This window comes from Bubalus kerabau, chromosome 12 (genome assembly GCF_029407905.1).
Source record: "Bubalus kerabau isolate K-KA32 ecotype Philippines breed swamp buffalo chromosome 12, PCC_UOA_SB_1v2, whole genome shotgun sequence".
Taxonomy (NCBI): Eukaryota; Metazoa; Chordata; class Mammalia; order Artiodactyla; family Bovidae; genus Bubalus; species Bubalus kerabau.
The window spans coordinates 55,386,118-55,408,961 of NC_073635.1; the positions used below are offsets into that span (position 1 = coordinate 55,386,118).

Sequence of the window (22,844 nt, forward strand, 5' to 3'; positions counted from 1 at the left end):
TACAGATTATTCTCAGAAATGAATACAACCTATTTGTAGGTAGAGTCACCTGAGTTCTAGAATGTATTATTGATTGCTACTGAGAAATAAGGGAGGATATTTAGAATCATAAAGTTCTGGTATGTTAGAACTGAAAAAGATCAACAAGTTGATTTGAAGGCATACTATGCAAGGCTTTGAAAGTCATGGCAAAAGGTTTAAGTTCATTTAGCAGGCCTTTGAAATCACTGCTAATTTTTGCATTTTGGCTGCACCTTGCAGCATGGGGGGTCTTATTAATAGTTTCCAGACTAGGGATCGAAAATGCACCCCCTGAATTGGAAGTGCAGCATCTTAAATGCACCACCAGGAAATTCCCATCACTGCTAAGTTTTAAGCAGTCATGAGCAAGCATTTTGTAATATTCTGGGAGTGACAAAATCAGGGCTGGAGGTTCTTCCAGTGGAAGAGAGCATAAAACATGGGTTTGTAGCATCTTGATCCAGAAGGACTTAACGGGAAATGACCTAAGATTTTTTTTGACAAGATGATATTCCAATATTGAGCTTAACTGGTTTCTTTAACAGAAATAATAATGCCAGAGAGTAACTGGTCTGTCTGGAAAAGATTTATTATTTGTTGAGTCTATGGTTCTAGAAGGGCTCTCAAATAGACATGGAATACTGGAATGGAGCTGTTTTTCTGGAGCTTGAAAGGGAGCGGCAGGGCTGGAGGAGTGATCAGGTAGACATTCATATTGAATGGTATTTGGATGCTGCATAAATAAGATATTAAAGATGTTATAAGGAGGAAGGGGAAAAAACAAAGAAGGCAGCCATTTAATTTATCTTCCAAAATGGCATACTTCTGTGAGTGAAAGGCAGTGGTATTATGAATGATGATGAGACAGCAGGTTATATAGGATGTCCTTTAATCAACGGAATCTGTGTCCACCTGGGAGAAAGGGGAGGGCAGATCATGGAAGTTCTCTGGGTAGATGATTGACAAGGAAGAAACTTGGAAAGAGCTAAGGGAAAAGATACCAGTGTAGGTAGAAATTGTCTATGGAGGCCATCCCAAGTAGGGACATCTGGTAAACCTGGAGAAGTCTATTAACCTAGGTTAGAAAGCCTACATGAGGGACTATTGGTGTTGGAAAAGACCCTGATGTTGGGAGAGATTGAGGGCAGGGGGAGAAGGGGGTGATAAAGGATGAGATGGTTGGACAGCATCACCAACTCAATGGACGTGAGTTTGAGTGGCCTCCGGGAGATAGTGAAGGACAGGGAAGCCTGGTGTGCTGCAGTCCATGGAGTTGCAAAGAATCAGACACAACAGAACAGCAGCAACATTGGTCCTAATGAAAACAAGTATCACTAGAGCTGTGGTTTATTTAAGAGCTTTTACCCACAAACTAGTATCTGCTTTTGAGGGGTTAAATCTGACTCTTTCTCAATTCTTTGCTATCTAAATTGGTCTCTCATTAGCAAATACTTTCCTTTCTGAAACACCCCTAGATGCCTCTTCAGCACATCCCAGGACAGTTTTACAGCTCCAGACAGAAAGTAGATGAATGGTTGCTGGTTTCCATTTCATGCTTTAGATTTAGAGGTGCAGGGTGCATAACTTCTCATCATTACTGAAATTGGAAAATATTTTCAAAGCTTCCAACATGTCAAGGTCTGTGACTTTTAGTTAAAATTGGATTTTGCAGTCTGTTGTGTGTCTCTACTATTTCCTCTGCAGAGAAAATTGTAATAATAAAGCAAAACAAAGCACCTGTTCTGTGGGAAATGTCCTCTAAAGATCATTGGGGGTAGTTTGAGTTGGGAAGGTGAAATTGCCTTGTCAAGTGAAATTGACATGAAATTATTCATTCTGATTTTATTATTTTTCTATGATTTAGGGATGACCTAGTCTGTGCGCTCAGTGTTTGAAGCGGGGGAGCTCTTCTGTTTGGAGACGGTGATGGCACCCTACTCCAGTGTTCTTGCCTGGAGAATCCCAGGGACGGCGGAGCCTGGTGGGCTGCCGTCTGTGGGGTCACACAGAGTCAGACATGACTAGAGTGACTTAGCAGCAGCAGCAGCAGCTCTTCTGTTTGAGTATGTGCTTAATTGCTCAGTCATGTCCAAGTCTTTGTGACACTATGGGCTGTAGCCTGCCAGGCTCCTCTGTTCATGGGATTTTCCAAGCAAGAATACTTGAGTGAGTTGCCATTTCCTCATCTAGGGAAGTCTTTCTGACCCAGGGATTGAACCCGAGACTCATGTGTTTCTTGCATTACAGATGGATTCTCTATCTGCTGAGCCATCAGGGAAACCTGTTTGGGTGGGAGCTTTTAAACCAGAGCTATTTCTCAAGGAGGGGTCAACTTGACCCTAGAGGGACCATTTTTGGCTGAGATGTCAAATCACTTTGGCTCAGAATGGTTCATAATGGCTAGAGGAAATTTTCTTCTTGTCACTTGTCCTGGTTAGCTAATGAATCCCATGACTCAGACAAAATGCTTCAAGCAAACAAAACAACTATTTTCTGTGTTTCTCCAGTTCTTTGTTACCATAAAATAAGTTCTATTGATCTCTTTGTGCTAGTTTTGTGAATCTGCTGAACAAAATTTGCAAAATGGATAAGTATGCTTGACTGTAAAGTTTTGTGTACTGACAAATGAGGGCTGGTGCATGTGAAAAGATTCACGGTAGTTTATGGTGTTCAAAATGTATCATAGATTTGTTGAAGGGTGAATGTGGACATTTTTTCCAATATAAAGTACTAAAAAATAATTTTCTGCAAAACAATATTCTCCAAGGTATCTGTGCTGTGTGTGCTCAGTTGTGTGACTCTTTGTGACCCCTTGGACTGCAGCCCACCAGACTCCTCTGTCCCTGGGACTCTCCAGGCAAGAATACTGGAGTGGGTTGTCATTCCCTTCTCCTGGGAATCTTCCTGACCCGGGGATTGAACCTGTGTCTCTTCTGTCTCTTGCATTGGCAGGCAGGTTCTTTACCACTAGCGCCATCTGGGATGCCCAGTAGAATTTCAAAGAAGCTCTCAGAGTAGATTGATTGAAGTAAGTCCCCATTATCCTGTTTGATTGTAAAATCATATGGGCACAGGTGTTTTGAACTGGGTTAAGAAACTTAAAGCTCATAGAATCATCTGTCAAGTGAGGAAGTAGAGGCTAGGAAAAAGGGAACTCTCCTGTGCCCATACATGCCTGGTGGCCAAGTTAGGTTCAGAATTCAGCCATCTCAGCCCCATGCTTTCTCCACTGCATGACCAGCATGACAGGTGTCTCCTGATCCAAAAACCAGAGCCCTTCAGAGAGCAATTGTCTGACACCATGGCTGATATGTGAGCCAGCTGCATGGCATATGCTTTGTATTTCTTTGAGAACATTTCAGGAGCTCAACTGCTTGTAGGCGTCGGGCACATTTTTAGACACATAGGTCATTCAGAAATGGCAAAGATGGTCTTCAGGGTCACAGGCCTGGCTTCAACACCTACAATTTGTGCAGGTGACAAGTGGATCTTTGCTGAAAGGTAGACATTTATGGGAAAGGAAGAATGTAAATTGTTCACCAGACAAATATTTACTCAAATTGTCATTCTTTAGCACGGGGACTGTTTTAAGCAGGATCACTAGCTCCTATGGTGTGAATTCCCTTGTATTCTGATCAATCTTGTCCTGCTTCCTTCAAAACACTGTCCTATCCCAGAAGAGAGCTGACACTGTGTTCAACTTATGTTGCTTAGTTGCTACCAGACTGTGTCCTGTGTCCAGGCTTCCAACCCTCAAATTGGGGCACACAATCTGACCACCCAGAGTGTGCTGTAGTGGACTATGAGAAAGAATATTTATAACCATGCTGTCTGGGAGCTCTGCACTGGGTAGTCACCTTGCCTATATAGTCAAAGAGAGGTTCGTGAGATGACACTGGAAAAACTTTGGAAGAAATTCTGTGAAAAGACCTTTAAAAATTGATAGACTCCAATCCTGCTTCTCTTCACAGAGATGACATCCAAGGTATCCCAAAGACGCCTCTAGTGTGAGGCTATATTATTCCTCTTATTAAGTTAATATTAATAGCTGTGATAATGTAGAAATGTTAAGTGTACAACTTATACTCAAGTTATGCAATGAAATGTAATTAACCATTATGGAGGGTCAAGTTCCAGTTGATTAAGAAATGACACCAGATGTGTTTGTAATTCTATTCTGTGAAAGAAATCACATGAGCTAGCAATTAGCTCTGAAATAATATTTGTATTGCTTCACCCTCTTTGGGTTCCACTGAGTAGAACAAAGTGTATTGTCATGACACACAGAGAAATGTATCAGGTCTCTTTTTTCTCTTGGTACTATGGTCATAATTCAGGGTCATTGACTAGTCTGCTGTTTTCTATGGCACTTCTGTTGCATTGCTTTATAAAACATCAAAATATACTAGCATACTCTAGGATGTACTGTACAGAGCAGATCTTAAAGTCTTCTTCCTGAGGATGAATTCCTAAAGGACAATTCCTAAACATCCCATGAAGCTGAAGCAATGAAATTCTACTACTTTTCAAAGAATTCGAAGATGACCCAATGGTTGCTAACTGGATACAATAATAATTTTTCTGATGATTGCTCAGGCACGTGGAAATGGACAAGGGCACTTCAGAAATATTTTCTGACACCTGTCTTACTCTGTTCTTAACTGTGATCTGTGTCCAGAATCGGAGAAGGCAATGGCACCCCACTCCAGTACTCTTGCCTGGGAAATCCCATGGACAGAGGAGCCTGGTAGGCTGCAGTCCATGGGGTCACTAAGAGTCGGACATGACTAAGCGACTTCATTTTCACTTTTCACTTTCATGCATCAGAGAAGGAAATGGCAACCCACTCCAGTGTTCCTGCCTGGAGAATCCCAGGCACGGGGGAGCCTGGTGGCCTGCCGTCTATGGGGTTGCACAGAGTCGGACACGACTGAAGCAACTTAGCAGCAGCAGCAGCAGTGTCCAGAATCAAAGGCTCCACTCCTGCCCCTTCTCTTTTATAGTCTATTAACAATTTGCCAGAACAATTTCATATTACCGAGTTAACTCCGAAAGAGGAACGATCTTTAAGTGAAATCATACCACTCAAACAAAAATAGTGTTGAACATTCCAGTGAAATCCCATTGAAATGACAATGTACTCCCTGAGTTGAAAGAGTCTGCTGTGATTACAAGCAGATTATTTGGATTCAATATCATCACCTATTTGTTCTTAGGCACATTAACTTCCTCACAACCCAACCCCTTGATCTATAATCTGGGAAATAACAAGATCTCTCTTGTAGGACAGTTGTCAATGAGACAGGGTATTTAGTTCTAAGCACATTTTCACTAGTGCCTGGAGTTTGTAAAAATTCAGTTACTAAGAGCTTTTTTAGCAGTAGCAGTGTTATTACTCCTAGTACTACCACTACTGACACTATACAATTTGCTGCTGCTGCTGCTGCTAAGTCGCTTCAGTCGTGTCCAACTCTGTGCGATCCCAGAGACGGCAGCCCTCCAGGCTCCACCGTCCCTGGGATTTTCCAGGCAAGAGTACTGGAGTGGGGCGCCATTGCCTTCTCCGATACAATTGTCTACTGGATGGTTAATTATGTAAACCGTAGAAAGTGCCCAACTGTTTATTCATTCAACAAACATTAAAAACACTTGGTTCAGGCTAAGGGCTAAAGAGACAAGAAATGAAGGACTTGTGTATATAATATATACCTACACATTTGTATCTTATATGCATGCGTGTGTTCTCAGTTGCTTAGCTGTGTCTGACTCTTTGAGACCCCATGGATTGTAGCCCTCCAAGCTCCTCTGTCCATGTGATTTCCCATGCAAGAATACTGGAGTGGGTTGCCATTTCCTCTTCAGGGGACAGGGATCGAACCTGTAATTCCTGAATCTCTCGCATTGGTAAGGGGATTCTTTACCATTGAGCCACCTGCTGCTGCTGCTGCTGCTAAGTCACTTCAGTCATGTCCAACTCTGTGTGACCCCATAGACGGCAGCCCACGAGGCTCCTCCGTCTCTGGGATTCTCCAAGCAAGAATACTGGAGTAGGTTGCCATTTCCTTCTCCTGAGCCAGCTGGGAAGCCCCCATATGTTATATATGTGTAGGTATATATATGAAACATATAAATGTGTAAGTATATATACACTAATATACATATACATTAAATATGTATTACTACATATACATATTAAGATATAAAAATATTTTAAAATATATATTACATATAAATGTCCTATGCCTGATCCAGAAAGGCTGATTTTATCTGGTATGTTGCTTATTCACATCACTTAACAAAACAGGCTTTGGGCCATTAGATTGATAGGAACGTGACCAGATGTCACATTTTCAAAATTGAGTCCTGTGACTCAATATTAAGGATTCAAACTCCACATCAATCAAGGTCATCATCAACTAATGACAGGTATTTTGACTTTATTGTTAGAGCCAAACCAGGGATGACAATAGAGAGAGAGAACTCAATTTGGTTTCAGTTTTGTTGCGGCTGGATTGCTATCATCTAGGAGCCATTTACCAAACAGAGGAGAGACACATGGCTTTATTTATAGCCGTCTGCAGGGAAGGAATGCAGCCAATTGCCCCAGCTCTTCCGCACTCGTTTAGCTTCAGCATTATCTCTATCAGGTGGAGGATGTATTAGGCAAACATAGGCTCCCTTAGGAATGTAGGCAAATTGATCCACCAGTTAACTAGGCAATGCAGTGTCACCTGGGGAGAGACAGTTTTACAAGTGGGGGAGATTTAGTACAGGCAATTTTTTAAAAACCTCTTGAAATAAACATCATAACCAGTAACTCTTATTTTTATTTAATAATATTATTTTTATATTATTCTGTCAATTCAGAGACTTTGAGTTAAAATCATCCTGATGATTTATACCACTGATACTTCCGACCATGTGTGCGTACTGCCTGGCCTGTTTCAATGGCACTACTCTGATGCTATCACACTTAGACCCTTCACTCTGAAATAAACATTCCCGAAACCTCTCAAACAGATAGTGCTCAGAGCTCTCCCCTGGGTCCTCTTCTGAATTAAATCAATTAGGAGAAGACCATATGTTCACCATATGTATGTCAACTTGCCAGGAATTCCTAAAAGGAAAGGAGATGACATTAAAAAAATCACAGATGACTTGAAAACACAAAAACTGAAAAAGAATTAATCAAGTAGTTAGATACCTATAGATATAATTCCAAAGCTGATTGAATTTAGACAAGATACCTCCTGATTTTCATTATATATTACACTTCCTATTTTTTTCATTCTCATATGTAATTAATTTCTTAGGCAGTATAGGGAATCAATCACTCTTTATCAAGTTTTCTTCACCTGTTTATTCACCTGGAAAAAGTGAAATGATTGCCAGGCCAGTGGTAGTAGATCTGAACAAAATTCTTCAGAGTTTAATGGTCTGTAGAATACATGCAACAGCATTTGGTGAAGATCTTGACTATTCTTCATTCATGGGATTGGGAATCCAGTTGGCTGAATCCTGATTATAATATCATGTTAGAGTTGGAACGTGCAGAATGGATCTCTTGGTCTAACTTGAACTGTACAAATGTTAGAATTACTACCTTAGAGGGCCTCACATGGTATTTAGCACAAAGTAGAAGTTCTATACACATTTAAAATCTTGAAACAATAAGGACAATGAGAGTTAGAGCAGTGGTGTTGAGCCAGGTGATCTAATTAGTGAGCAGGTCTGACTCCTAAACATTTGCTTCTACACTGAATGCTATCAAATATTCTCCTCCCAGGTGACCATGCCAACCCCTACTCCCACCCTCGCCATGTTGGCTCCCAGGTTAAGCATGATGTCCTCACCTTGGCATTCATCAAGTCTGCTGTGTCCCAGCTCCCTCTTCTCCTTTATATTACTTAGATGTACTTGTACTCTAGTCCACATGTTCTTTTGATCTACCCTCATGGTTCCTATTTTTTTTCTGCCTTTGCTCAAGCTGTTTCCTTCACATTGACAAACTTTTCTACCCACCTCTCCTTTTCAGAATCTCATCTGCCTTTTAGTGAGATTAGGGGTGAATCCACAGAGATGTTAGAGGACTGGGCCCTGATACAGTTAAAAGAAAGTTGATAACAAACAGCAAAATGTCCTGGTGGGTTCCAGAAGAATGGCAGAGGTATGTCCTTGGATACCTTCAATGAGTTGCCTTTTTAGTTCCCATTACAGGGAGTTGAGGTGCTGAAAATGTGGGGATAAAGGGTCTGGTAGGACCTAACCCTGGAAGAAATGTGCACTGTGCAGAAATTGTTTTTAAGGCATCCCTATTCTTTTCTTCTCCCTTTGGCTCTTTTCCCCTTTCCATCCTGCAAATGCAGTTAAAGTTGTCCAGAGTTTTATTGCTAGGCCCTAAGCCAGTTGTCTTGACAGAGGTCCAAAGAGTTAAGTACCTTCTTCTTAGTTCTGTCCAATAGTAACACAACTTAGTTGCATAAGCAACTAAGCCGTATGCAGTGCTTACTATGTGTCAGGAACTGTTAAAAATCATATATATGTATAAATATTATTTTTAACATATTTCTTTAGTTCTCATGATCAATTCATGGGTTAATACTATTATTATCACCATTTTACAGAAGCGGAAACTGAGGCATGGAGGGGTCAAGCAACCTGTCTAAATTGCCCAGCTAGTAAATGGCTGCTGCTGCTGCTGCTAAGTCACTTCAGTCGTGTCCGACTCTGTGCCACCCCAGAGATGGCAGCCCACCAGGCTTCCCCATCCCTGGGATTCTCCAGGCAAGAACACTGGAGTGGGTTGCCATTTTTTTCTCCAATGCATGAAAGTGAAAAGTGAAAGTGAAGTCATGCAGTTGTGTCCGACTCTTAGCGACCCCATGGACTGCAGCCCACCAGGCTCCTCTGCCCATGGGATTTTCCAGGCAAAAGTATTGAGGTGGGGTGCCATTGCCTTCTCTGTAGTAAATGGCAGAGCCAGTCTTTTATTTCAGCTAGTCTGGCTTGAGTCTGTGTTTTTAATGGTGTAGAGCCAATCATTTGCTCGATGCTTCAGCAGGTAAACAATCAGCTTGCAATGCAGGACATGCAGGAGATGTGGGTTCAATCCCTGGGTCAGGAAGATCCCCTGGAGGAGGAAATGGCAACCCACTGCTGTATTCTTGCCTGAAAAATCCCATGGACAGGGTAGCCTGATGGGCTACAGTCCAAAGGGTCACAAAGAGTTGGACATGACTGAGTGACTGAGCACTTACATATAGCCATCCATCTAGCTGCTGAGATCTGACCATTGAAGTATAGTCAATGGGGTATAACTAGCTAACTATGTTTCTACCTTTCTATCCTAACTGGAGTCCTTTTTTGAGTTTCTGAAGATATAAACCTTTTTTTCCCCCTACTTATGCCCTTTCTGACCTGAATATAGTCTCTTATGGGAAACTTGGGTTTCTCTGGTGGCTTAGACGGTAAAGAATTCGCCTGCAATGCAGGAGACCCAGGTTCGATCCCTGAGTCAGGAAGATCCTCTGGAGAAGGGAATGGAAACCTACTCTAGTATTCTTGCCTGGAGAATTCTGTGGACAGAGAAAGCTGGTGGGCTACAGTTAATGGGGTCGCCAAGAGTTGACACAACTAAGCAAATAAGCACACACACATGCATGGTAAACTTAGTTTTCAAATAACAAATTAAACAACAAGTACTTATTCAAAATGCATTAATGATAATTTTCGCTTTCCTCTTTTGCTTTCAGTTTTGTGAATTGTTTCGGTTACTGTCCATGACTTTGACCTTAAATCTCCCATCTTTTTTCTGCTCCTTCAAAACTTTTTTTTTTTTTTTTTGCTAAAATTACCTGTAACTCCACATAGATCCATTTTGGGGCAACACTTACTCATGAAATCCAATTGAAGGTAGCTTACTCTTTGCCAGGCTGGCCATTATCTTCCTTTTCAATATCTCTGTTCAAAGATCCATGATGGCTTTTTGTATCTAAAATTTAACTCGTTGATTTTTATATAGTATCTCCTAAATACCATAGGTTTGCCATTTATATCTTGAATGAGACATTTTTGTCTCCTAAGTTCCATACACTGATATAGAAGAACCTTGGGGGAGAGGAACATAATGACTTTATTTTCCTGCTGATGTTGAAGCAAAGCCATAGATGAAGAACTATGTCCCATATATTTATATGTTGTCACAGATCCTTGAGTTAGAGATGAGTAAAATAGTCACCATGAAATTCTGGAAATGCTAATAGTAAACTACAATGTGGACAGTGATAGAAATCCTAGGCAAGGAAAATGTGACAGTTCAGATAAAGCACAAGGAACAGCTGTATGATGAAGGACTTACAGGAAGAAATGCTAAACCATTTTGGGAAAGAGGGTCACATATTTTAGGGGGAGAACCATATTTGACAAGGACATAGATTCAAAGAAAAAGTAATAAATGGAATAGGAGTATCCCATTGCAACTTATCTCCTGCTGTCATAGGAAGTAAATAGACAATGCAATTCACCCTTGGGGGCTCAATACCCTGGTGAGTTTCTTGGAAACTTGCAAGAAGGATGGACCATATGGTCAGACGGCCTCTGCGACAACATTGGCTCAGATGAAATTTCAAGGATTATAAATCCTCCTGTATTTCATAATTTAATCACCAGCTGGCATTGGGAAGTCTAACATTGCACAATTAAGTGCCTAGAGGTATTTTTTTTTTTTTTAATATATTTTCCTCAGTAGCATCCGGATTTGGTCGCTGGAAAACAGACTGTGGCTCTCCTTCATGGTGATCATGAATCTGCCTCAGTAGGGCAGTCTCCCCACCTGAAGCCCATCCATAATGGTCTGTGATAGAGATCTGTCACACCATATGGGGGAAGATGCAACAAGAGTGCAAGCAGCTGAGGGACACACACAACTTGGAATCCTGGCACAAACGGAAAAGAAGGAAGGAAGCATAACATATCCTCTGTTGACGCAGCCAAGCAGAGGTCAAGTAGTTAATTACGTACCCTTTCTTGGTCTTAGAGTCTGTCACACAGACTTGGAGAGGAAAGAGAAAACCCACAGGGAGAGTAAACCAGTATTTCTGGAGAGCCACCAAATTAAATATCCTTTCTGTGGAATCTCTAAGGGGCCAATTGAATGCAAGAGAGTGGGGTCCCTGGAGGGTACCACCATGCTGTGTACACAGAGCTTGCTCATGAGGCGTGGGTGTGAAGGTCTCAGGGAGATAAGAGATATAAGCCAGGCTGTGTACTGAGTGATTGATTAATACCATGTCCTTTTCCAGGCCAGCTTCACCTTGTTGCACCTTTTCCTGGAGCTGCACCGAATTACTCGGTTCACAGCTGTCCACCCTCTAGAACTCAGATCTGCCTGGAAGATGAACGGCTGAATGATAAACAGGTGGATGGGGTAAGTGCCTGAATGGAGAATGCATTTCTCACACAGCAACGCTTTGAGAAATTCGTTAGTTGTTTTAACCCAAATGTCAGTAGCCGTCAGAGAGTTTATCTCCTGGAAGCGGCGTGGCTGGATGGCAGAGTAGGCTGGTAGCAGGTGAGGTGGCAAGAGTACACACACGGGAGAGAAGGGTCCTAGAGGGGAAATTATGTGACTTATTTAAATGAGAGCTTTCCCTGTGTCGTCTGTGTTTCCATGGTGCTTCAGTTATTGAATGCATAGTTTCTCATTCATTTCAAGCATCTTAAAACAGCAGTACACACTGCTATGTTTAAAATGGATAACCAACAAGGACCTACTGTATAGCCGAGGGAACTCTGTTCAGTGTTACGTGGCAGCCTGGATGAGGGCGGCAGTTTGAGGGACAACAGATACATGTATATGTCCGGCTGAGTCGCTTTGCTGTCCAGCTGAAACTGTCACAGCGTTGTTAATCAGCTATCCTCCAAAACGAAATAAAAAGTTCAGAATGAAAACAGAAAAAGCCAGCGACCCAAGCACATTTTAATGCAATTTTCAGGATTCATGGATCCACTGATGTCAAGAAACACAAACTGGGAAATCGTTGCACCCAAATGGAATAGTCAGTGTTACAGCACCTATTCCCTTAACCTTTTCAAGGTAAGACTGGCCCATGTCAGCTCAGCTGCAGCAAAGACAAAAGGGTTTGGTGAGTGGAGGGAAAGAAAAGGGAAAACAACCTTTTTTTTTTTTTTTTTTTCTTTTCAACTGGTATTGCAGGGGAAGGGGCTCACTCAGCAGATGGGATCTCAGGGCCCTGGGAGAGCAAAGGCAGTGTGCAACGCACAGACAACAGGAAGTGAGCACACACACCCTCTCCTGCACGTAAACACACCCAGACTTAACCCGCCGCTGAACTTCTGCCCCTAAGTGACCGGCACCATTAGGACACAGATCAAAAGGTTGGAGGGTGACAGAAAATGGAGCCTTACTGAATGAAAGAGAAAATGAAAAATTCTTTTGTTTGCTTAACTCTGTGGGTTGTATACTGAGTGTGATGGCAGAATGGAGTCCGGAGTGCGAAACAGAAGTCCCTGATTTATCATCCTGAGAGAGGTAGTTGGAGATTCAGTTCAGGTTGGAGGAAAAAAAAAAAAAATTATAGGGAAGACCTACATAAAAGAAAAGTTGAGTCTCCCTGCTCCTAAGAGGGAGTGCAGATGTGATCAGCCTCTGAGGATAGTCAGAAGGTATGAAGGGCAACCTTAGGAAATTTCTCTTCCTGTGATGTACAGGATGGAGGAAACACAGATGGAAGAAACAGCGCAGCTGGCCAACCCATTCTTTTATCCCCACTTTCCATGGCAGGCACCCCATCACAGCAGGCAAGGAAGAACTTTTTGATGAAAGCTGTATGCTCTGAATGTGTGCGTGTTTTGTATATATCCATCTACAAAAGGCATGACAAGATGAAGCTCACCTGGCAAATTGTTTCACCTCATAGACAAGCATAGAATCTGGGGATTTCCTGCAGTGCTTGGCTATTTCTACACCTTCAAAACTTTAAGCACTTGTACAAGTTCTGGATGTTTCTATTTCTTTTCTTTCTTGTTGGGTGATTCTATTTCTTCCAGAGTGTTTCTTCAGAGTGAAGCATCAACCACTTAAATGAGGGTGTAATTGATTATCCTGTGTTCCAACTCCATGCATTATTCTGTTGGTGGTGGTTGTTCAGTCGCTCAGTTGTGTCTGAGGCTTTGTGACCCCATGGACTGCAGCACACCAGGCTTCCCTGTCCTTCACTATCTCCCAGAGTTTGTTCAAACTCATGCCCATTGATTTGATGATACTATCCAATCATCTCATCCTCTATCGCCCCCTTCTCCTCCTGCCCTCAGTCTTTCCCATTCTGTTGATAGAGAGAATATTTTTTGAAAAGGAGAAACAGATTAGATTACACTGCTTCTGTGAGTGTGAACTCCAGAATGTCTGCTATTATTCTAGGACTCTTCCCCTATGTGCCTTCTCCTAGGTTGAACTTCCCCTACAGAAATTTTCCCCCTGATAGCTGAGCAAATAATGGAATGACTGCTTCTCAAAATGGGTTTTAGATTAGAGATCCTCGAGCAGGCTCACACATGTTATTTTTTTAATGCAGTTTTCAATGACTTGCCTTCTAGCATTCCTGATTTTTGTTTCTAAGGGTTCCTCCGTGTAAAACTGCCACAAGCCCCCAGAAATGAGGTTTTTAGCTCCTTGCAAACACGAGGCAGATGTGAACACCTCCTGGGAGATTGATGAGTCTTACTAACCTTGTTGCAGAGATGGAAACTCAGAAACAAAGTGCCTGCGAGGATTAGGAGGAAGTCAATGTCAGCACCGGGATTAGAATTCACACTTGCCTGGTTTCTCAGCCCATGACCAGCTCCCCCACGGACCTCAGCTTTGTCTCTAGCCCTGAGTGAGGGGGCTGGGTGTTTCCAGACATTGAAAGAATCCTGTTATCTTCAGCCCCCACCCCCTTGCAGGAAGGTCCCTCTTTTTAATAAGTGACAGAGCTGGGAAGTAACCTGGATTTATTCCAATCTCTAAACTTTATAAATGAGAAACAGCTGATAAGAAAGCTAGAAACAGACTAAAGATACCCAGTTTGTGCTCATACCACAGGGAGGCAAATCCGTGCGGTGACAGTACCACATAGGATTTAGTGTCTGGCATTTGAAGCCTGGCTTTACCTCTTGGTGAGTATTTTCATTTTTCTTTCTTTAAAAGTATTATTTAATTAAAATTTTAAAGCAGTTTTCAAGGGTTACCCTCCATTTACAGTTATTACAAAATATTTGCTTTATTCTCCTTGTTGCACAGTACCTCCTTAATTATCTTACACCCAATAATTCGTATTTTCTACTCCCTCACCCCTATATTGCTCCTCTTTGAGTTTCTGTAAAGGTAACCACAAGTTTGTTGTCTTTATCTATGGGTCTGCTTCTTTTTTGTTTTATTCACTAGTTTGTTGTATTATTTAGATTCCAATATAAGTCATATCATACATTATTTTTCTTTCTCTGTCTGACTTATTTCACTTAGCGCAATACCCTCCAAGTCCACCCATGTTGCTGCAAAAGGCAAAATTCATTGTTTTCTATGGCTGAGTAGTAATCCATGATATGTATGTGTGTGTATATATACACACACACACACATACCATTCTTCTTTATCCATTCATTAATTGGTGGACACTTAGATTGTTTCCATATCTTGGCAGTTGTAAATAATGCTGCTATGAACATTGGGGTGCATGTATCTTTTTGAATTAGTGTTTTGTGAGGGGGAGTGGAACCCCTGGGTCATATAGTAGTTCTACTTTTAGTTTTTAAAGAAACTTCCATACTGTTTTCCATAGTGGCTATATCAATTTGCATTCCCACCAACAGTTTACGAGGGTTCCCTTTTCTCCATATCCTTGTCAACATTTGCTATTTGTATTCTTTTTGATGATAGCTGTTCTGACAGGTGTGGAGTGATATCTCCTTGTGGTTTAGATTTGCCTTTCCCTGATGACTAGCAATGTTGAGCATCTTTTCATGTGCCTGGTGACCATTTGCATTTCCTCTTAGAAAAGCGTCTATGCAGTTATTCTGCCTATTCTGGGCAATTTGTTGTCTTTTTTTTTTTTTTGGATGTTGAATTATACAAGCTGTTTATATATCTTGAATATTAATCCCTTATTGGTTATATCATTTGGAGATATGTTCTCCCGCTCAGTGGGTTGCCTTTTTGCTTTGTTGATGATGTCCTTTGCTCTGCAAAAGCTTTCAAGTATAATTTGGTCCCATTTGTTTATTTTTGTTTTTATTTCCTCTACTTTAGGAGACAGATCTGAAAAGATAATACTGTAACTTATGTCAAGAAATTTTCTGCCTATGTTTTCCTCTGGGAGTTTTATAGTATTTGGTCTTACATTTAGGTTTTTAATCCATTTTGAGTTCATTTTTTTTATATGGTGTGAAGAAATGCTCTAATCTCATTGTTTTGCATGCGGCTATCCAGTTTTTCCAGCATCACTTATTCAAGAGACTATCTTTACTCCATTGTATGTTCTTGCCTCCTTTGTCATAGAGTAATTAGCCATAAGTGTAAGGGTTTATGTCTATGATCTCTATCCTGTTACATTGATCTGTGTGTCTGTTTTTGTGCCAGTAACATACTGCTTTGATTACTGTAGCTTTGTAGTATAGTCTGAAGACAAGGAGCATGATTCCCCCAGCTCTAGTCTTCTTTCTCAAAACTGTTTTGGCTATTTCGGGTCTTTTATATTTCTATACAAATTTTAAAATGATCTGTTCCAGTTCTGTGAAAAATGTCATTGGCATTTTCATAGGATTGTACTGAATCTGTAGATTGCATTGGATAGCATGGTAATTTTAACAATATTGGTTCTTCAAATCCAAGAACACAGTATATTTTTCCAAATGTTTGTGTTGTCTTCAATTTCTTTCATCAGTCTCTTATAGTGTTTTGAGTGTAGACCTGTTGCTTCCTTAGGCAGGTTTAATCCTAAATACTTTGTTTTGATGTGGTGGTAAGTGGTATCGTTTCCTTGCTTTCTCTTTCTGACAGTTCATTGTTTATGTATACAAATGCAACAGATTTAAGCATATTAATTTTATATTCTGCCACTTTACTGAATTCATTGATGAGCTATAGTAGTTTTCTGGTGGCATACTTAGGATTTTCTATGCATAGTGTCATGTTATCTGCAAACAGTGACAGTTTTACAAGATCCTTTCCAATTTGGATTCCTTTTATTTCTTTTTCTTCTCTGATGACTGTGGCTAGGACTTCCGATACTATGTTGAATAAAAGTGGTGACAGTGGATATCCTTGTCTTGCTCCTGATCTTAGAGGAAATGCTTTCAGCTTCTCACCATTAAATATGATGTTAGCTGTGTGTTTGTTGTATGTAGCCTTTATTACGCTGAAGTATGTTCCCTCTATGTCTGCTTTCTGGAGAGTTTTTTTATCATAAACAGATGTTGAATTTTATTAAAAGCTTTCTCTGCATCTATTGAAATGATAATTTTTTATTCTTTAATTTGCTAATGTGATATATCACATTGATTGATTTGCAGATACTGAAAAATTCTTGCAGGCCTGGGATAAATCCCACTTGATTATGATGTATGATCCTTTTCATGTATTGCTGGATTTGGTTTACTAGTACTTTGTTGAGGACTTTTGCATCATGTCCTTCAGTGATAATGGCCTATAATTATTGTGTGCATGTGTGTGATATCTTTGTCTGATTTTGGAATCAAGGTGATGTTGGATTCATATAATGAATTTGGAAGTATTCCTTTCTCCATAATTTTTTGGAGTGGTTTCAGAAGAATCAGCATTAACTTTTTGAAATGTTTGGTAGAATTCACCTGTGAAGCCATCAGGTCCTGGGCTTTTGCTTTTTGGGAATTTTTAAATTGCTAATTCAATTTTATTACTGTTAATTGTTCATATTTTCTATTTCCTTCTGTTTTAGTCTTAGGAGATTGTACTTTTCTATGAATTTGTCCATTTCTTCTAGGTTGTCCATTTATTGGCACATAGTTGCTCATAAAAGTTTCTTAGATCTTTCATATTTTTATGGTAACAGTTTTAACTTCTTTTTCATTTCTGATTTTATTCATTTGGGACTTCTCCTTTTTTTCTTCCCTTTGGTAAAGAATCTGCCTTCAGTGCAGGAGACCTGAGTTTGATTCCTGGGTCGGGAAGATTCCCTGGAGAAGGAAATGGCAACCCACTCCAGTATTCTTGCCTGGAAAATCCTATGGACAGAGGAGCCTGGTGGGCTACAGTCCATGGGGTCATAAGAGTTGGACACAACTTAGTGACTAAACCACCACCAAACCACCACCTTTTCTATATGAGTCTGCATTGAGCCTCTGTCTAGTCTGTAAAATGTAGGAAACCATCTCAACTTCAGCATTTTATGAAGATTAAATATGCCAGATATGTGAGATGGGCACTTCTTAAAATTTTTGCCCACCCATATTTCATCTTCTCTCCTATTTTAGTTATGCAATTTCTCTACATGAGCAAAACGATACCCAAATGTGTTCATTTAAGGGTCTGATCCCCCCATAGTGGGAATTTATGGGACTTTATTTTGCAGCTTGGGAAGTGGTAAAAAACTTGGCTCAGTGGTAAAGAATCTGCCAGCCATTGCAGGAGACATGGGTTCAATCCCTGGGTCAGGAAGATTCCCTGGAGGAGGAAATAGGAACCCACTCCAGGATTCATGCCTGGAGAAACCCATGAACAGAGAAGCCTGATGGGCTACAGTCTCTGGAGTTGCCAAGAGTCAGACATGGCTGAGCACAAGCATGAAAAATAGAAGATTTTGCAACTTAGCTGAGTCTGGTGTCAGGAGCTAAGGCCCAAATGCAGTGCATGGCAGTCAAATACATTGAGCTCAGAGTTGCAGTGTTTTTCTCCAAGGTTAGGATTTAAAGAACTCCTGCACACAGAGTCCGGAGGGCCAAGTGCAGAGGCAGTCACGGGAGTGGAGACCATGTGGAAAGCTGACATTCTGGAAGCTGCCCTTTGATGGATAAGCACTGAAGCAGGTTCATGCTGCCCTGCATTCTCTCCCGACTGACAGCCCTGCTCTTCCTTATCTTGTTTCTCCCTTCCCAGTTTTCTTTTGCCACTCCTCCAAGAGAACATCTGCTCTTCCTAATCTGACAAGCATGCTTTGTCCTCCAAGTAATTACTGAACATACTTTGCCTTATTTCCTCAGAGAACGAATGAGCAATTCATCTTCCTGAGTTTGAAAAGGAGGGGGATAAGTTCCCTTTAACTTTTCTCTTCAAATCCGATCTGAGAGTTTTAGGCCAGAAACCTTGCATGGATGGTTGAAGCAGGAGGACACCAAAAGGGGAACTTTGTCAGGTATGAAGGGCAGCAGGCCTTCTGCCTCCTGGAGGAATCCCTGACTTTTGTATATTTAAACCATTTAAAAACTAGAAGGTGCTTCAGAGAAAAGGATGTAGAATAAGAAGGATTGGGAAAAATTTAAAAATAATGTCCCCCGTATAATGGGATTGTCATGGTAACAATAATTATCGAACATCTACTAAGGGTCAGGGGCTTCCCAGGTGGCGCTAGTGGTAAAGAACCCACCTGCCAATACAGGAGACACAAGAGATGCGGGTTCAATCCCAGGATTGGGAAGATCCCCTGGAGGAGGGCATGACAACCCACTCCAGTATGCTTGTCTGGAAAATCCCATGGACACAGGAGCCTGGCGGGCTACAGTCTATAGGATCACAAAGAGTCAGACACAACTGAAATGACAGCACTCACGCATGCACCAGGGTCATGCCCGATACTGTGCTTTTATATACAATGTCATGTTTAATGTTCAAAATAGATTTGTGAGGTAGATTCTATTTCCTCCATTTTGTATGTGCAGGACAGTGGTGCAGAGAAGCTGGACGTGGGAGTTTCTGAGCACAGAGCTTACAAACCACCCAGCAGAGATTCAAACCCAGAAGAGTCTGTCTCCAAGGTCTGTGCTCTTGACCATCAGTCTTGCCAGCTGTCCTGCTGATCATGACTTGTGTATACTCAAGCACTCACTTTACCCCACTCACCTGGTGCCCAGGGTATCTATGAACTCCCCTCTTCTGATAGGCATCTCAAAGTGTGCAAAGGCCTCCCACACTGCGCCCTTAGTTCCCAAGCACTGGTGGTAGCTCACACACCTGGGCTGATGGGCCAGGGTGGCTGGGGTTTGGGTGATGAGACGTGAACCAGTGAACTGGGGGCTTGGTTGGAAACAGCAGGCTATAGTATTTGGCAGCTTATATACTACCTCATGGAGAAGGCAATGGTACCCCACTCCAGTACTCTTGCCTGGAAAATCCCACGGACGGAGAAGCGTGGTAGGCTGCAGTCCATGGGGTCGCTAAGAGTCGGGCACGACTGAGCGACTTCACTTTCACTTTTCACTTTCATGCATTGGAGAAGGAAATGGCAACCCACTCCAGTATTCTTGCCTGGACAATCCCAGGCACAGAGGAGCCTAATGGGCTGCCGTCTATGGGGTCGCACAGATTGGACACAACTGAAGCGACTTAGCAGCAGCAGCAGCAGCAGCATACTACCTCACCGTAGTATCTCTCACACCAAATCTTGGAATAAAGGAAAGAGAGGGACCAGCTAAGTATGTGCTCTCCAGAGCAGACAGAATCTTCCCAGTCTGCCCTCAAGGCCATATTTTTGTGCCTACCATGGAATTCAGGGCACCAACACCTCACCTCTGACAGTACTCTGTCATCATAAAATCTGATACTAAGATTTTATTTGAAAGGCTAATATGAGGAACTTCCTGGGGCCAAAATATCACTATTATTTTCCACTTCCTAGAGGCTAGACAGAGTGGGATTGAAGACCACCTCCTTGGTCTTCATTATTTGGCTCCTCCCAGTCTCTTTAGTTTTGACACATTGATCATTTGATAACATTTTAAAGAAGTCTGGGATTGTTCTATTAGTGACCTGATAGTGTCAGATTTAAGAGTGCTTCCCACAGTCTCTCTGAATTTTCTAAAATACGAACTGGCAGAACCTTACAAACCTCCAATCATTTCTGCCTATTGACTTGAGGGAATTTAATTTATTTATTTATTTTTACAGTCTTCATTTTAGAAATCTAAAAATTACATTATCTTTCTTTGTGTTGTTCAGTCACTCAGTTGTGTCCGACTCTTCGACCCCCATGGACTGAAGCATGCCGGGCTTCCCTGCCCTTCGCTATCTCCTGGAGTTTGTTCAAAGTCATGTCCATTGAGCTGATGATACCTTTCAACCATCTCATCCTCTGTCACACCTCTTCTCCTTCCCTCAATCTCTCCTAGCATCAGGGCGCTTATCCAGTGAGTCAGTTCTGTGTATCAGGTGGCCAAAGTATTGGAACTTCAGCTTCAGCATCATTCCTTCTAATTAATATTCAAGGTTGATTTTCTTTAGGACTGACTGGTTTGATCTCTTTGCTGTCCAAGGGACTCTCAAGAATTTTCCCCAACACCACAGTTTGAAGACATCAATTCTTTAGCGCTCAGCCTTCCCTATGGTCCATTCGTATGTGACTACTAAAAACACCATCAGTTCAGCACAGTTCAGTCACTCAGTTGTATCCGACTCTTTGTGACCCCATGGACTGCAGCACGCCAGGCTTCCCTGTCCATCACCAACTCCTGGAGCCTACTCAAACTCATGTCCATCAATTCAGTGATGCCATCCAACCATAGCTTTGACTATATATGGACCTTTGTCAGCAAAGTGATGTCTCTGCTTTTTAATATGCTGTCTAGGTTTGTCATAGCTTTTCTTCTAAGGAGCAGGTGTCTTTTACTTTCATGGCTGTAATCACCATTCACAGTGGTTTTGGAGCCCAAGAAAACAAATTGGATGATAATTGCTTTATAGTGTTGTGTTGGTTTCCGCTGTACAACAACGTGAATCAGCTATCAGTTCAGTTCAGTTCAGTTCAGTCGCTCAGTCGTGTCCGACTCTTTGCGACCCCATGAATCGCAGCACGCCAGGTCTCCCTGTCCATCACCAACTCCCAGAGTTCACCCAGACTCATGTCCATCGAGTCAGGGTTGTCATCCAGCCATCTCATCCTCTGTAATCCCCTTCTCCTCCTGCCCCCAATCTCTCCTAGCATCAGTCTTTTCCAATGAGTCAACTCTTCGCATGAGGTGGCCAAAGTACTGGAGTTTCAGCTTTAGCATCATTCCTTCCAAAGAAATCCCAGGGCTGATCTCCTTCAGAATGGACTGGTTGGATCTCCTTGCAGTCCAAGGGATTCTCAAGAGTCTTCTCCAACACCACAGTTCAAAAGCATCAATTCTTTGGGCTCAGTCTTCTTCACAGTCCAACTCTCACATCCATACATGACCACAGGAAAAACCATAGCCTTGACTAGATGGACCTTTGTTGACAAAGTAATGTCTCTGCTTTTGAATATGCTATCTAGGTTGGTCATAACTTTCCTTCCAAGGAGTAAGCATCTTTTAATTTCATGGCCGCAGTCACTATCTGCAGTGATTTTGGAGCCTAAAAAAACAAAGTCTGACACTGTTTCCACTGTTTCCCCATCTATTTCCCATGAATTGATGGGACCGGATGCCATGATCTTCATTTTCTGAATGTTGAGCTTTAAGCCAACTTTTTCACTCTCCACTTTCACTTTCATCAAGAGGCTTTTGAGTTCCTGTTCACTTTCTGCCATAAGGGTGGTGTCATCTGCATATCTGAGGTTATTGATATTTCTCCCAGCAATCTTGATTCCATAAGTATACATATATCCCCTTTCTCTGGAGCCTCCCTCCCACCCCATACTCATCCCACCCCTCTAGGTCATCACAGAGCACCCAGCTGAGCTCCCTGTGCTATATAGCAGCTTCTCCCTAGCTGTCTATTTTATGCATGGTAGTGTGAGAGCATTTTAAATTGCAGAAATTCTGGATCCACTTTTCTTCTTTTTTTGGATGACTTCTGCCTCCTACATGTGGTCTGTGAACTGGTCATTGGACTAAAATTGACCAGTCCATGGAGAAGTAAGGTAAAAAATGACACAGATATCCTCTTGTTTTTTTGCCTTGTCCATTATAACTCACCCTATATAATAAAAGGGCAGCTCTCTCTTTGGTCTATCCCTAGTCCTGACTTTTAAAATGTGAAGAATGTAAAGAATGCTTATTATGAACTATAAGAGTACCTTTTAGCCACCAATGCCCTCCCCTCTTAGCTTCTTGGGCAGTTGCCCTTGGAGGAGGAAGGCAGGCAGAAGTCTGGGGGCAGGGGAGGTGATATATTACTGTAGCTTGTTTCCTTTTTCCACTCAGACAGGCTGCTGTCATTTTTTTTCTACCGGAAAATAACCAAGCGGCACTTTGGAATTAAACCCTCCCAGGGAAAGTGGGATGAATATTGAGAGTTTTAAAGTAAAAATCACTTTCTGTTCCTCTGAACAATTTGATTCTTCTCTTTATCTTATTTCCTAAATATAAAAACAATATTAAGTTTAAACAGTGCCAAATGATCATGGTTAACAGCAGAAGAAAGACAGCTCTTTTGCTGATTTAAACAAGAGAGTTTTCTGACACAGAACCTCAGCTGAGAGGCTGAGAGATTGCAGGAGGGGCTGCTGTGCCTTCTGTTTCTAGAGAGATAAAGATGTCCTGACTGAAGGCAAGACAAGGCCACAATTCCAAAAGAGGGGATATTTACTTGTTGATTAGGACTTAGTTAACTTAACCAGGGAAGTGATGAGCTTGGTTGTTTCTTTTAGCCTCAGGAAGACTTAGGCTATCCCTACCAT

At 41.7% G+C, this 22,844-nt stretch overlaps 1 protein-coding gene and 1 long non-coding RNA gene across 45 annotated transcripts in view; one reads left to right on the forward strand and one right to left on the reverse strand.

Annotated features, from left to right (window-relative positions):
• Nucleotides 1–6,296: 6,296 nt before the first annotated feature.
• LOC129624600 (uncharacterized) lies at nucleotides 6,297–7,970 on the reverse strand. 3 transcript variants are annotated; one of them, XR_008701053.1, is made up of 4 exons: nucleotides 7,875–7,970; nucleotides 7,389–7,539; nucleotides 7,031–7,138; nucleotides 6,297–6,752 (listed from the first exon to the last, which is right to left on the reverse strand). It is a non-coding gene; the product is annotated as an uncharacterized LOC129624600 (long non-coding RNA). The 3 variants fall into 3 exon arrangements; XR_008701052.1 differs by lacking the exon at nucleotides 7,031–7,138 and having other exon boundaries at nucleotides 7,875–7,966; XR_008701051.1 differs by lacking the exon at nucleotides 6,297–6,752 and having other exon boundaries at nucleotides 6,761–7,138; nucleotides 7,875–7,969.
• A 97-nt stretch (nucleotides 7,971–8,067) lies between these two features.
• LOC129624595 (uncharacterized) overlaps nucleotides 8,068–22,844 on the forward strand; it is a 324,961-nt gene continuing 310,184 nt past the window's right edge. For 14 of the 42 annotated variants that reach the window (XR_008701036.1, XR_008701043.1, XR_008701041.1 and 11 more), the window contains exons 1-2: nucleotides 11,454–11,590; nucleotides 12,015–12,115. Coding sequence is in view for 6 of the 42 variants with exons in the window: in XM_055542751.1 (XP_055398726.1) it covers nucleotides 12,020–12,115 (96 nt within the window). In the remaining 36 variants the exon portion in view is untranslated. The other 28 variants (XR_008701015.1, XR_008701025.1, XR_008701024.1 and 25 more) reach the window with 16 other exon arrangements.